Genomic DNA, 16,424 nt, shown 5'->3' with positions numbered 1-16,424 from the left:
ATAAAAGAAACTCACAGTTGGTTCTTTGGAAAGATCAACAAAACTGACAAACCCTTAGGTACACCAACCAAGGCAAAAAGAGAAGGGACCCAGTCAACAAAATTATAAATGAAGGGCTTCCCTGGTGGTGCAGTGGTTAAGAATCCGCCTGACAGTGCAGGGGATACGGGCCCTGGTTCAGGAAGATCCCACATGCTGCAGAGCAACTAAGCCCATGTGCCACAACTACTGAGCCCACGTGCCACAACTAATGAAGCCCCCACGTGCCTAGAGTCCATGCTTCACAACAAGAGAAGCCACCGCAATGAGAAGCCTGCGCACCGCACCAAAGAGTAGCTCCCGCTCACTGCAACTAGAGAAAGCCCTCACGCAGCAACGGAGACCTGACGCAGCCAAAAATAAAATAAATTTATTTTTAAAAAATTATAAATGAAGAAGGACACATTACAATTTATACTACAGAAATACAAAGGATCATAGGAGGCTCCTCTGAACAACTATACACCAACAAACTGAATAACCTAGAAGAAATAGAAATTTCTTAGAAACGTACAAGTTACCAAGACTGCATCAGGAAGAAATAGAAAATTTGAACAGACCAATTACTAATAAGGAGACAATCAGTAACCAGAAACTGCCCAATGAAGATAAGCTCAGTATCAGATGGCTTCACTGGTGAATTTTCCCCGACATTTTAAGAAGAATTAATACCAATCATTCTCCAACTCTTTCAAAAAAATAAAGAGGAGGGGAACACTCCCCCAAGCTTATTTTACAAAGCCAGCATTATCCCGATACCAAAACCAGAAAATAAAACTACAGACCAATATCCCTAATGAATATAGATGCAAAAATTCCCAATAAAATACTAGCAAACCAAATTCAGCAGCACCTTAAAAGGATCATTCACCATGACCTAGTGGGATTTACCCATAGGATGCAAGGATGTTTCAACATATGCAAAATAGTCAGTGTAATACACCACATTAATAGAATGAAAGAAAAAAATCATATGATTATGTCAATATATGCAGAAAAAAAGCATTTGACAGAATTCAACACCTGTCTGTGATAAAAACGCTTAACAAATTAGGTATAGATAGAACATACCTCAACATAATAAAGGCTATATATAACAAGCCCATAGCTACATCATACTGAACAGTAAAAGGTTGAAAGCTTTTCTCCTAAGATCAGTATCAAGACAAGGGTGCCCACTCTCACCACTTCTATTCAACATAGTATATTGAAAGTTCTAGCCAGAGCAATCAGGCGAGAAAAATAAATAAAGGGTATCAGAATTGGAAAGGAAGAAGTAAAATTATCTCTATTTGCAGATGACATGATTTCATACATAGAAAATCCTAAATACTCTGCCAGAACACTGTTGGATATAATCAACAAATTTGGCAAAAGTGTAGGATACAAAATTAACAAACAGAACTCAGTAGTGTTTCTATACACTCAGAATGAATTATCTAAAAAAGAAATGAAGAAAATGATGCTATTTGCAATAGCATCAAAAAAAATAAAATACTTAGGACCAAATTTACCAAGAAGGTGAAAGATTTCTACTTTGAAAAATACAAGACACTGATAAAAGAAATCAAAGAAGACACAAATAAATGGAAAGGTGTCCCAACTTCATTGAATGGAAGAATTAAGATTGTTAAAATGTCAAAACTACCAAAAGCCATCTCTAGATTCAATGCAATCCCTATTACAATTCCAAAGGCATTTTTTACAAAAGTAGAAAAAAGAATTCTAAAATTTATATGGAACCATAACAGACCCCGATGACCAAAGAAATCCTAAGAAGGAAGAACAAAGCAGAAGGTATCACACTTCCTGGTTTCAAGCTAAACTGCTAAGCTACAGTCATCAAAACAGTATGGTACTGGCATAAAAGCAGACAGATAGACCAATGGAATAGAACTGAGAGCCCAGAAATAAATTCAAGCTTGTATGGTCAACTCTATTTGACAAGGGAGCCAAGAATACTCAATGGAGAAAAGATAATCTCTTCAATCAATGGTGCTGTGAAAATTGGATATTCACGTGTAAAATAATGAACCTAGACCCCTGTCTTAGACCTCTCACGGATAGTAACTTGAAATTGATTAAAGACTTAAATGTAAGACTTGAAATGATCAAACTCCTAGAGGAAAACACAGGAAGAAGCTCCTTGATATGGGTCTTGGTAATGATTTTTTTGGATATGACACCTAAAGCACAATCAATAAAATCAAAAATAAACAAGTGAGAATACATCAGCTATAAAGCTCTGCACAGCAAAAGAAACAATCAACAAAGTGAAATGACAGTTACAAAATGGGAAAAAATATTTGTGAACCACATATCTGATAAAGGGTTAACATCTAAAATTTATTTTAAAAACCTCATACAATCCAATGGCCAAAAAAAAAAAATTAAAAATTGGATTGGGCAAAGGACCTGAATAGAAATTTTTCCAAAGAAGATATACAGATGGCCAACAGGTACATGAAAAGATGCTCAACATCACTAATCACTAGGGAGATGCAAATCAAGAACACAATGAGATATCACCTCACCACCACCCCCACCCCCCATTAGAATGACCATCCTAAAAAGACAAGAGTTAACAAATGTGGTGAGGATGTGGAGAAAAGGGAACTCTTGTGCACTATTCGTGGGGTTGTAAATTGGTGCAGCCACTATGGAAAACAGTATGAAGCATCCTCAAAAAATCAAAAATATAATAGAACTACTATATGATCCAGGAATTCTACTTTTGGGAATATGTCTGAAGGAAAAATAACAATGGATATCTGTTTCCCCATGTTCATAGCAGCTATTTATAATAGCTAAAATATGGAAATATCCTAAGTGTCCATTGACAGTGAATGGATAAAGAAGTTGTGGTATATATATACAATGGAATGTCATTCAGTCATTTAAAAAATGAGGAAATTCTGCCATATGCAACAACATGGATGAACCTTGAGGGCATTGTGCTAAGTGAAATAAGTGAGACAGAGAAAGACCAATACTGTATGATCTCACTTACAGGTGTAATCCATAAAACAAACAAACAAAAATATCCCAAAACTTATAGTAAAAGAGATCAGATTTGTGGTTACCAGAGGCAGAGGTGGGGGAGGTAGAACTGGAGGAAGGTGATCAAAATGCACAAACTTCCAGTTATAAGATAAGTAAGTGCTAGGTATGTAACGTACAACATGACGACCATGGTTAACCCTGCCGTATGATATGTGTGGAAGTTGTTAAAGAAAAGTATTACAGGGACTTCCCTGGTGGCGCAGTGGTTAAGAATCCGCCTGCCAATGCAGGGGACACAGGTTCGATCCCTGGTCTGGGAAGATCCCACATGCCACGGAGCAACTAAGCCTGTGCACCGCAACTACTGAGCGTGCATGCCACGACTACTGAAGCCTGTGCTCCTAGAGCCTGTGCTCTGCAACAAGAGAAGCCACCACAATGAGAAGCTGTGCACCACAATGAAGAGTAGCCCCCGCTCGCTGCAACTAGAGAAAGCCCGTGTGCAGCAATGAAGACCCAGCACAGCCAAAAATCAATCAATAAATAAATTTAAAAAAAAAAAAAAAAAAGAAAAGTATTACATAATGACAAAGGGGTAAATCCAACAACAGGATATAATATTTGTAAGTATTTATGCACCCAACATAGGAGGACCTAAATATATAAAGCAAATATTAACAGATCTCAAGGGAGAAATAGACAGGTATACAACAATAGTAGGAGACTTAATACCCCACTTACATCAATGGATAGATTATCCAGACAGAAAATCAATAGGGAAACATTGGCCTTAAATGACATATAAGACCAGATAAATTTAACAGATATAAATAGAATGTTCCATCCAAAAACAACAGAATACACATCTCCTCAAGTGCACTTGGAATTTTCCCCAGGATAGATCATATATGAGGCCACAATACAATTCTTAAAAAATGTACAAGGTTGAAATCATATCAAGCATCTTTTCTGACCACAATGGTTTGAAAGTAGAAATAGAACTCAATTAGAAGAAAACTAGAACATTCACAAGTATATGGAGATTAAGCAACATGCTATAGATCAATGAGTGAAACAAATCAGAAGAGAAATAAAAATATACCTTGAGACAAATGAAAATGGAAATACAACATAAACTTAAGGGATGCAGAAAAAGCAGTTCTAAGAGGGAAGTTCATAGTGGTAAATGTCTACCTGAAGAAACAAGAAAAATCATAAATACACAACCTAACTTTATACCTCAAACAAAGCCCAAAGTTAGTAGCATGAAGGAATAATACAGATCAGAGCAAAAAAAAATGAATGAAACAGGGATTAAACAATAGCAAAACTTCAATGAAACCAAGAGCTAGTTCTTTGAAAAGATAAACAAGATTGACAAACCTTTAGCTAGACTTAAGAAAAAAGAGAGGACTCAGATAAATAAAATCTGAAATGAAGAAGAAATTACAATCGATATCACAGAAATAAAATGATCATACTAGATTACTATGAACAATTATACACCAACAAATGGACAACATGGAAGAACTGGATAAATTTCTAGAAACATACAACATACAAAGACTGAATCAAGAAGAAAGAGACCATCTGAACAGACCAATTACTAGGAAGGAGTTTGAATCAGTAATCAAAAACCTCCCACGAAACACAAGTCCAGGATCACATGGCTTCACTTGTGAATTCTACTTAACATTTAAAGAAGAACTGATACCAGTTCTTCTAAAAAGAATGCGTCCAAACTCATTTAACAAGGCCAGCATTACCCTGAAACCAAAACCAGACAAGGACACTGCAAGAAATAAAATTACAGGCCAGTATCCCTGATGGACATAGATGAAAAAATCCTCAACATAGCATTAGCAAAATGAATTCAACAATACATTTAAAGAATCATACATATGATCAACTGAAATTTATTCCAAGGATGCAAGGATGGTTCAACATCGATAAATCAATGTGATACACATTTACAAAATAAAGGATAAAAATCATATGACCATCTCAATAGATGTGAAAAGCATTTGTCAAAATTCAACATCCATTTAGATAAAAACCTTCAGCAAAGTGAGTGTAGAGGGAACGTACTTCAACGTAATAAAGGCCATATATAATAAGCTTATACCTAACATCATAGTCAATGGTGAAAGGCTGAAAGCTCTTCTTTTAAGATCAGGAACAAGACAGGTACACCCACTCTTGCCCCTTTTATTCAACACAACATTGGAAGTCCTAGCCACAGCAATGAAGCAAGAAAAATAAGTAAAAGGCATCCAAATGGGAAAGGAAGAAGTACAACTGTCACTATTTGTAGAAGCCATGAAATTATATATAAAATACCATAAAGACTTTACCAAAACAAAACCAAAAAAGAATTAAAAACTTAAGTTGTAAAAAAAATTAAAAAAATAAAAATTAAGTTGCAGGGTACAAAATTAATATACAGCAATCTGTTGCATCTCTATACACTAATAACAAATTATCAGAAAGAGAAATGAAGAACACAATCCCACTTACAATTGCATCAAAACAAACAAAATACCTTGGAATAAATTTAGCCAAGGAGGTAAAACACCTGTACGCTGAAAACTCTAAGACATCGATGAAAGAAACTGAAGGCGACACAAATAAATGGCAAGGTGTTCCATGCTCACGAAGTGGGAGAATTAATATTGATAAAATGTCCATACTACCAAAAGCAATTTACAAATTCAATGCAATCCCTAACAAAATTCCAGTGGCGTTTTTCACAGAAATAGAGCAGACGTTTCTAAAATTTGTATGGAACCACAGATACCCAAATGGCCAAAGCAATCTTTAAAAAGAAGAACAGACCAGAAAAGTTGGGGCAAATAGGAGTGTATGGGCACCAAGAGCATGGGTGAATTCACCTAAGGAAAGAATGTTGGAGAAAAGAAGGGAGGAACCGATGAGTGGGCCTTGAGAAAGGCTGACGTTTGGGGATGGCCAGAGAAAGAGAAACTCACACAGGATACCGGGGGAGGTGAGACAGGAGACCAGGGTGTCAGACACTCCGGCAGAGTCACAGAAGGGAATCACCATCAGTGCCCCAGCCCCAAGGAGCTAGGGATGCTACAGATGTGATAACGACCAAGAAGTAGTCACTGAAAGGAGCACCAAGGAAATCTCTGGGGATTTACTGACAAACGTTTCTTCGCTTTGTTGGAATTGGAAGCCAAAATCAAGTAAAAGGAGTGAGTGGGAGGTGAGGACCCAGACACAGCCAGTTCAAACAACTTGGCAAAAAGTAGCCTTGAAGGGGAAGCAAAAGATAGGACTGTCCTGGAGGTGGAGTCAAAGACGGTTCCTTTCCTTTTTAAAGCAAGAAACTAGAATGTGTTTAAGGTTTAAAGAAAGGAGCCAGCCCCAGGAGACTGAAGGAAACATAGAATGCCTAATTCTCCCCTCTCCGGGGCACCTCCTGGAGCAAAGTGCCTGAGGATATAGCAGGACCAGCCACCTGAGCTGAGGGATCACCTTTACACCTGAGGAGCCATCCACAGACCCACCGAGTGAAAGGAAGGAGCTAGGCGGCGCGTCCCGAGCGTCATGGGCCACGGGCTCGCCTCCGAAGTGCAGCAGCTGCTCCACAACAAGTTCGTGGCCATCCTGGTGGACTTGGTCCAGAGGGCCGTGTACAAGGACCTGGTGCTCCTGCTGCAGAAGGACTGCCTGCTCACGCTCAGCCAGCTCAAGGCCAAGGGAGAATACGGCTTCGAGCAGGACGAGCTGGTGCAGGGGGGCAAGCAGGGCTGCATGCATAACGGCACCCATACCGCGAGGTGCGCTAGTTCGGCTCCGGTCAGCACCTGGTGCACTTCTACTTCCTGACGCACGTGTACTCCTGACACGCGACTACCTCGAAGCCATCCTGGAGGAGCTGCATTCGGGTGAGCACGACCCGAACCTGGTCGTCATGAGCTCCTGCCTCTGGGGCCTCACCAGGTATGCAGAGGACTCCTGGCCAAACTACCTGCGGAACCTGGAGAGCCTATTTGGGCGTCTGTGCCAGGTGCTGCCCTAGTCGTGCCTCCTGGTTTGGAACACGGCCATGCCCGTGGGCGACAACATCACCAGTGGCTTCCTCCCACCGGAGCTCCGACCCGCAGCCTCAACTCTGAAAACCAACGTGATTGAAACCAACTTCTACAGCTCTGACGAGGCCCAAAAGCACGGCTCCGACAGAGTGCCCTGGAACGAGCGCGCGCACCAACAATTCTCCCAGCTTCTGCTGCCCCATGTGGCCAACGCCTGGGGGGTGGAGCTGCCCCAGCACGACCCAGTGGGCAAGTGCATCAATGATGGCCCTGCCAGGGGAGGACCTGGCAAGAGACTTGAGAGGCAGCCCCCTCTCAAGGGGGGGCTGCAGAGATCAACCAGCCATCCCTCCTCCCCAACCCCTGCCTCCACCTGGGTGCTGCCCCCTGCCCCCCACACCATCTCCCCGCCCACCCCAGTTCCCACTCCTGTCCCCACAACCCTGTCCCATCCCCTTTCACGAGGTGACACCCCCGTTCCTAGTCTGTCCCCAAGATGCCCATTTTTCTTCAGACCATCCTTTCCAATTGAATCAATTCCCCTTAAACCATTTCCATTCAGATATTCCCCCAAACTACCCAGACAGAATTTACCTTTGAAGTTGTCTTTATGTTTAGTCCCCAGCCGCCTAGGCCTCCCTTCCCCCGACCCTGTTATCAGCAGCAGGCCCCTGTGGTCCACAGGGGTTTTCCCTGGCATCGTCCCTGTGGCCCCTATGTGCCCTGGAGAGGGTGGCCCAGAAATTCCAAGAGAAGGGCCCCAGCCTATGGAGAGCCAAGGCCTCAATAGACTGACTTGGGACTTCCTCCTCATGCACATGGACTGGACAGACCGTCTGACTCTCCCCAAACAGACTGACCTCGTTAACTGAAGCCTTTGGTCCATCACTGTTATCAGTAATGGCAGGGGAGAGCAGTCTGACCCATTCTGTTGGCTGTGGCCTCTCGCTGCACTCTGGGGGGGGTGGGGGGTGACCAGCATCATTCCTGCCTCCCCACTCCCTATTCTCTTTGTCTTTTTGTAAATATAAAATTGAAATTAAAAATTTGTTTCATTGGGGCTTCCCTGGTGGCGCAGTGGTTAAGAATCTGCCTGCCAATTCAGGGGACACGGGTTCGAGCCCTGGTCTGGGAAGATCCCACATGCCGCGGAGCAACTAAGCCCGTGCACCACAACTACTGAGCCTGCACTCTAGAGCTCATGAGCCACAACTACTGAGCCCGTGTGCCAAAACTACTGAAGCCCGCATGCCTAGAGCTCATGCTCTACAACAAGAGAAGCCACTGCAATGAGAAGCCTGCACACCAGATCGAAGAGTAGCCCCCGTTCACCGCAACTAGAAAAAGCCCGCAAGCAGCAACAAAGACCCAACAAACCAAAAATAAATAAATAAATTTATTTTTTTTAATTGTTTCATTAAAAAAAAGAAGAACAGCAAAGCTGAAGGCATCATGATCCCTGATTTCAAACTCTATTGCAAAGCTATAGTAATCAAAACAATATGGTACTGGAATAAAAATAGACACAAAGACCAATGGAACAGAATTGAGAGCCCAGAAATAAACCCACACATGTATGGTCAATTAATTTACAACAAAGGAGCCAAGAATATAAAATGGAGAAAGGACACTCTCTTCAACAAGCGGTGCTGGGAAAACTTGACATCGCCATACAAAAGAATGGAACTCTACCACTATCTTATACCATGCACAAAAAGTAACTCAAATGGATTAAAAACTTGAACATAAGACCTGGAACCATAAAACTCCAAGAAAAAGCGTAGGTTCCTTGACATTAGTCTCGACAATGATTTTCTGGATTTGACATAAAAGCAAAGGCGATAAAAGCGAAAACCAATAAGTGGGGCTATTAAAAAGCTTACACAAGCAAAGGAAACCATCCACAAAATGAAAAGACAGCCTTTTCATTATAATGTTTTTTAATATTTACAAATCATATATCTGATAAGGGGTTAATATCTAAAATATAAAAAGAACTCGTACAACTCAGTAGCAAAAAATATTTTTTTAAACCAATTCAACTAAGGGACTTCCCTGGTGGTGCAGTGCTTAAGAATCTGCCTGCCAATGCAGGGAACATGGGTTTGATCCCTGGTCTGGGAAGACCCCACATGCCGCGAAGCAACTAAGCCCATGCGGCACAACTACTGAGCCTGCGCTCTAGAACCCGTGAGCCACAACTACTGAAGCCCGTGCACTCTAGAGCCCATGCACTGCAACTACTGACCCCATGCACTGCAACTACTGAAGCCCGTGCTCTCTGGGGCCCACATGCCACAACTACTGAGCCCGTGTGCTGCAACTATTGAAGCCCGCAAGTCTAGAGCCCATGCTCCACAACAAGAGAAGCCACTGCAATGAGAAGCCCACACACCGCAATGAAGAGTAGCCCCTGCTCGCCACAACTAGAGAAAGCCCACACGCAGCAGCAAAGAACCGACACAGGCAAAACAAAGAAAAAAGAAAAAACCGAATTCAACTAAGGGACTTCCCTGGTGGTACAACAGTAAAGGATCCACCTTCCAATGCAGAGGATGTGGGTTCGACCCCTGGTCGGGGAACTAAGATCCCACATGCCACGGGGCAACTAAGCCCACACGCCTCGACTAGAGAGCCCACGTGCCACAAACTACAGAGCCCACACCCTCTAGAGCCTGCACACCACAAATGCAGAGCCCATATGCTCTGGAGCCTGTGCGCCACAACGAGAGAGAGAAAACCCGCACGCCACATGTAGAGAGAAGCCCACACGACACAACGAGGAGCCCGCGTGATGCAATGAAAGATCCCACGTGCCACAACTAAGATCCGATGCAGCCAAAAATAAATAGATATACTAAAAAAAAAAACAAAAAATTCAACTAAAAATAGGATCTGTGGGGCTCCCCTGGTGGCACAGTGGTTGAGAGTCCGCCTGCGGATGCAGGGGACACGGGTTCGTGCCCCAGTCCAGGAAGATCCCACATGCTGCAGAGCGGCTGGGCCTGTGAGCCATGGCCACTGGGCCTGCGTGTCCGGAGCCTGTGCTCCTAAACAGGAGAGGCCACAGAAGTGAGAGGCCCACGTACCGCAAAAAAAAAAAAAATAGGATCTGTATAGACATTTTTCCAAAGAAGACATACAGATAGCCAACAGATCCATGAAAAGGTGCTCAACATTACTGATCCCTAGGGATGTGCAAATCAAACCATAATGAGATATTATCTCACGCCTGTTAGAATGGCTATTATCAAAAAGACAAATAACAAGTGTTGGGAAGGATGTGGAGAAAAGGGAATCCTTGTGCACCGTTGGTGGGAATGTAAATTGGTGCAGCCACTATAGAAAACAGTATGGGGTATCCTCAAAAAATTAAAAAATAGAACTACCATATGAGCCAGCAATTCCATTTCTGGACCTATAGATGAAGAAAATGAAAACACTAACTCAGAAAGATATGCACCCCAGTGTTCACTGCAGCATTATTTACAATAGCCAAGACATGAAAGCAATGTAAGTGTCCATCAATGGATGAACGGGTAAAGAAGATGTGATATATATATAATATACATACACACACAAACGGAATATTATTCTGCCAAAAAAAAAAGAATGAAATATTGCCATTTGTGATATGGATGAACCCTGAGGGCATTATACTAAGTGAAATAAGTTGGACAGAGAAAGACAAATGCCATATGATCTCACTTACATGTGGAATCTTTAAAAAGAAGAAAAAAACAACAAGATCATAGGTATGAGAACAGATTGGTGGTTGACAGATGTGAAGAGTGGGGATGGGCACAGTGGAAAAAGAGAGTCAAAGGGCACAAGTTTCCAGTTACAAAATAAACGAGTAATGAGGTTGTAATGTACATCATGGACCTTATAGTTAATACTGTATCGTGTATCTGAAAGTTGCTAAGAGAGTAGATCTTAAAAGTTCTCACAAGAAAAAAAAATTCACAGCTACGTACGGTGACTAATGTTAACTAGTTTTATTATGGTGATCATTTCACAATAGATACAATATTGAATCACTATGTTGTACACCTGAAACTAATATAATATTGCATGTCAATTTTATCTTAACTTTCAAAATAAACATAAAAGTCATCGATTAAAAAAGTTGTGAGGGGCTTCCCTGGTGGCGCAGTGGTTGAGAGTCCGCCTTCCGATGCAGGGGACACGGGTTCGTGCCCCGGTCTGGGAAGATCCCCCATGCCGCGGAGCGGCTGGGCCCGTGAGCCATGGCTGCTGAGCCGGCGCTTCCGGAGCCTGTGCTCCGCAACGGGAGAGGCCACAACAGTGAGAGGCCCGTGTACCCCCCCAAAAAAAAAAGTTGTGAGGACAGTAAATCTTAAGTGTTTTTTCCCTTTTTCTTTCATATCTATATGAGATGATGAATGTTAATCAAACTTAATGTGGTAATCATTTCACCATATATGTAAGTCAACTTATTATGCTGTACACCTTAAACTTATGCAATGATGTATGTCAATTATTTCATTAAAATCGGGGGGGAAAAAGTTAGCTCAAATCAGCGCTATAACAAAATCCCATTCCCAGGGACATGATGAATTTGGAAATAAAATCCCACCCTAAATTATCAATGGCTAATGATTAGCACCTACTACTTTTTTATGGTTGGTACGCCTGAGCCAAGAGACAAAAGGCCTCGATAGCTTTAAGTAATAGTGACAAACCTAAATGGTAGCAGTCTGAGGTTGGGGACCCATCTTCTGTGCTTGCCCACTGTGCTGTTCTTTCTGCATTCTTAGCACCTTCACATACTAATATAGTTGTTATAATGACAGCCATGCTTGTATATTTGATTTACATGTTAGCATCTCCGATGAATACGTTATAGCACTATAAATACATACAAACATACACCTACGTACATACACACACGATTATATTACGGATATATGATTTGTCTGTTGGTCTCCCCCAGGTAACTGAAGATAAGGCCTTATATCACACTAAGTGTATTTTAACCAGTAGTATGCTTCGGAATCACCCAGCTCCTATTCCCTGGGGAGCTGATTCAGCAGCTGTGGAGTCAGCCCTGCAGCCATGCTTTAGAGAGCATCCCGGGTAGTTTAGAATTTCATGTCTGATGAAGGGCCACTCGTCAGAGGGGGTAGTACCGCCTAGGGGTGAAGAGAGTGAGCTCAGGATCGGGACCCTGGCTCCACCACTTGCTATTTGTGTAAGCTTGAGCAGGGCACTTAAACCTGTCTGTGCCTTGCATGTAAAATGGGGATAATAGTGCTTGCCTGGGAGCGTTGTGAGGATTAAACAGGATAAAACATGGGCAGTGCTGAGCACACACTAAGCCCATCGTAAGTTCTTGGGACATGTTGCTTTGTTGGTGTTGCTCATCCTTGCGTTCCAGAGCAGGCACCGTGCCTGACAGGAGCAGAGATTTAACGTTCAATAAATAATAAATGCACTGGGGAATGTATGCTATCAGCAAAGAGAAGCAAAAGGGAAAAGAATAAGCAAAGGGATAGAAGAATAGAAGCATGGCCAAGGAGGTGGGATATGCATAGGCATGGTGGGGGAAATCCTGAAAATCCTTCCTCATTGTTGCCACAGTATTCATTCTGCCTAATAAAATGTTAACGAGGTCTTGAACTGAAACTCTTAAACACATAGGATTAAGAATCTTGGTGGCCTTCTGCTGTTGTCCCAAATGAAGCAACCCAGTATGTCCAAACTTGTGTTTCCAGAGGAAGTGATCTTTCTGACGCCAGCTTGTGGTCTGCTCTGGAACTCTAGACCATATCTTCAACATCTTCAGTGATTCTGACAGCATTAACTTTGGGGCCTGTTGAAAATATCCTACCACACTCACTCTTTGCATTCTTGATGATTCTTCCCAATTACCGCAGGTTTGATGATATGACTCTTCCACTTGAAGCTGGATTTCGTTATAATCCCCAGAACTCACCACCTTTATTCTCTCTCCATACCTTAGCATTTTTTTTTCCTAAACGTTTATCTCACATGTTCTGTCCCCTTTTTTCTGGGATGACTCCATGAAAACAGCAATGGTTTGGGGAATCAGGTGGTCCTGGGTTCAAATCCTGCCTCTGCCTCTGAGGGTAACGGCCCATATATAAAATAATGTCTACCTACGTTGTGAGAATTAAACTGGGATCAGATATGTAAAGTACCTAGCACAGGACCCGTCAAAGCATCAAAGGTTTATCAGTTTAGATTAGTTTCAGCTGCTGGTAACACAAATGAGAAATAACAGTATCTTATACAAGATACTGGCTTATTATTTTTTATGACCTAAAAGGAGTCTAGCGGGAAGCAATTCATGGCTGGTACAGATGACCTAGGTCATCTTGAAGACACCTAGGTTGACAGGGATCTAGACTTTTTCTCTGGATGAACCATTATCTTTGAGGTTTAACATCCTCAATGTCACCCCATATTCACAAAGTGAATACTGGAGCGCCGGTGGTCACATCCACATTCCACCTAAGAAAAGAAGGAAAGTGGGAAGGACAAAAGGGTGCCTACTTCTTAGCTAAGTCTGCTTGCTTTAAGGTTCCCAGAAGACCCAGCCAACAACTACTACTTAAATCACTTTAGCCACCCCAGTCTCCAAAGGAAGCTGTGAAATGTAGTTCTTTACCTGGGTACAATGCTGCTCCCCAATATAACAGGTGCCTGTCGTGTTAGAATTATTCCTTGTCTCCTCCAAAGCCGCAGGGTGGAACCCTCTAGAGTCCCTTACAGTCTCTTCATCATTTGACACATCTCAGGGCACTCAATGCATGTACGATATATACAATGCAGAAAACAGTAAAGCTGGTTCGTTAACTAGTCAAAGTCTACAGACCTAAGTTCCAGGCCAACCTAATACTTCATTGCTGTGTGACCTTGAGCAAGTGTATAACCTCTGTTGGAGGCTCATTTGTGAGCATCAACTCAGACGGTGGATGCAAACTGCCTAACACAATGCCTAACACAGTAGCCCTCAGCACACGCCAAAGTTACTATCACTATCAACGTCATCATCACCATTATCATTATTATCGTTAAGTGCTATTGAAGTATTGGGGTAAAGTGAGCAGGTGCCAGACGTGTCTCACATCCCTTCCTTCTGCATGTTTACACCTTCCCTCGCCTTCAGCAGTCACCCCAGGGATGTCTGGATTTACAGTCAATTACATTGAAAGAGCCTGGGCTGAGTTGGCCTCATTTCCTTCCCTTCCAGCCACCCACTCAGGGCTAGCTGAATCTCTAGAGTCCCTCTCCTTTCCCCCTACCCAGAGTCTAGTCTCTCAGCCCTGCCTTCTGAGAGAAGCTCTCTTCTCTGATCAGATCGACTTCTAAATAAATATTCAATTACGTCTGGATGTGTTCCATCATTCCTCTCAAATCTAAGTAAACCAGTTCCTCCCTTTGTTGGAATTCCCCAGGCCTGTTGAGATCACCCCACTGATGTCTTTCATCCTTGACAGTGGCGAGATTTTTCTCTAGATGGGAGAATTAAAGGAGCTCACATAGGAATAAGGCTTCGTCTTCCCAGATCTTCGTAAAATATGTATATCTGAGACCTTCTCCTCACCTTCCTAGGTACCTTTTTCTTAAGGTTTCGGAAGAAATCTCTGCACCTGCTCTTAAAGATCATTAGCTATTCATTAGCTGATAATGTGCCACAAAAGGATTGTAAGTGTGCAAATATACAAATCCTCTTGCTTCCCAGGGTGGCCAGTTAGAACCCCAGGGGCCAGGGCTACTGTGTATGGCTCTGTAATTTGTGCACTGCCCAGCTTTTCCCGTTCACACTCTCTACAACACGATGGCACCCCTGTAACTGTGCAGTGCCCAGCCTACCTAACTGCTCATGGCAGCCATGCCCAGATCGGTCATCTCTGGCCATTAGCAGCCTTGCTCTATTCTAGTGCACCCTACAGAAATGACCACTTTCTATGTGTACTACGATGCGAAGGAGTTTAGAAAGCACTCCTCTTCAAGGGTATTTCTTCTTCCAGCGCACACACAGGCCCTGGCCACGCCAGCTGTGTCCTCCATAGAAGCCTGAGCTAACATGCCCCGGTGATGTCTTTCAAAGCAGGCCCGTTGTGTTTTCCTAGGTCCACGGAAGAAATCTCTTGTCCATTGACTATGACCGGAATATTCGGACAGAGAAGATCTACGATGATCACCGGAAGTTCACCCTGAGGATCATTTATGACCAGGTGGGCCGTCCCTTCCTCTGGCTCCCCAGCAGTGGGCTGGCGGCTGTCAACGTCTCCTATTTCTTCAATGGGCGCTTGGCTGGCCTTCAGCGCGGGGCTATGAGCGAGAGGACAGACATCGACAAGCAAGGCCGGATCGTGTCCCGCATGTTTGCCGACGGGAAAGTGTGGAGCTATTCCTACCTTGACAAGGTGGGTGGATGTGCTGCCCTCCCTCATCTGGGGCTAGCTCGCTCTCTCTCATTCATGCTTCTCTGTTTAAGCTGACCCGACAGGCTTTGCCATAAGACATTGTAACATCTTTACTTTGACTCTACCAGGGCTCCCCACGCACTCTCACCCTCTGGGAGGGAGGAAGTCTGAAGGAAAATGTTATTCATAGCCCAGCACTGTTACCATTAAAAGCAAAAAAAAAAAAAGTTCTAGACACTCAGTAATGGCAAAAAGGGTGGATTGTCTGATTTTTACCCCAAAATAACAGTGCTGTTGAAATGGACAGAATCATCCCACTGGCAGCACTAATCACTCCTTATCACTAATCACTGGAAATGCAGTGATTCATTTCTTCCTTGTCCGAAATTGAGCCATCAGGGTAGGGAATTCTGCCTAAAACTCAAGCATGCGGACCAGCACCCTCCCCTACCTGGCCTATTGGCTGAACCAGCCATATGGATTCTCGCTATATATGTTTTTCCTGTGTCTACAAGTGGCAGACTCAGGTCTCCGCGTCAGAAAAGGTCCAGTTGTAGCAGCGGTAAAAAGAGATGCCTTCAGGTCACGAGTCAAGACTTGTAAAGGCGGCCCTGGTCATCAGACAGGGGCTTGCTCAGCCTGGGCCTCTCATCTGGACTCACCTCCACACAAGCCCATTTCCATTTCTTCCTTTCTTGCCTCCCCACGACAGCGGTCACTTGCACATAGAGCTGTTACCTCCTCTGTAAAGGGGCTGCTGTCTCTTCGGTCCCTTCTGAATACTGTTCTCATTACGCTACAGTAAGATGCTACAGTGGTTGACCAGGGGAGGCAAGAATCTCTCCACGGCTTCAAGTTTGAGGCCATTCTTTCCCCAAACAATCAATGATTCTGGGTTACTTAA

At 43.2% G+C, this 16,424-nt stretch overlaps 1 protein-coding gene and 1 pseudogene across 1 annotated transcript in view; both read left to right on the top strand.

The window, feature by feature from the left end:
• Positions 1-16,424, top strand: part of TENM2 (teneurin transmembrane protein 2) — a 979,370-nt gene that overhangs the window by 939,779 nt on the left and 23,167 nt on the right. The window contains exon 26 of the mRNA XM_024753416.1: positions 15,224-15,520. Within this exon, the coding sequence (XP_024609184.1) occupies positions 15,224-15,520 (297 nt within the window). The remainder of the gene's footprint in view (positions 1-15,223; positions 15,521-16,424) is intronic.
• LOC112405124 (PC-esterase domain-containing protein 1B-like) lies at positions 6,613-7,890 on the top strand (annotated as a pseudogene).

The sequence above is a fragment of the Neophocaena asiaeorientalis genome, unplaced genomic scaffold (assembly GCF_003031525.2).
Source record: "Neophocaena asiaeorientalis asiaeorientalis breed wild unplaced genomic scaffold, Neophocaena_asiaeorientalis_V1.1 scaffold268, whole genome shotgun sequence".
NCBI classification, from domain to species: domain Eukaryota; kingdom Metazoa; phylum Chordata; class Mammalia; order Artiodactyla; family Phocoenidae; genus Neophocaena; species Neophocaena asiaeorientalis.
The sequence above is the reverse complement of the archived record's forward strand: the minus strand, read 5'-3'. Positions and strand labels throughout refer to the sequence as shown.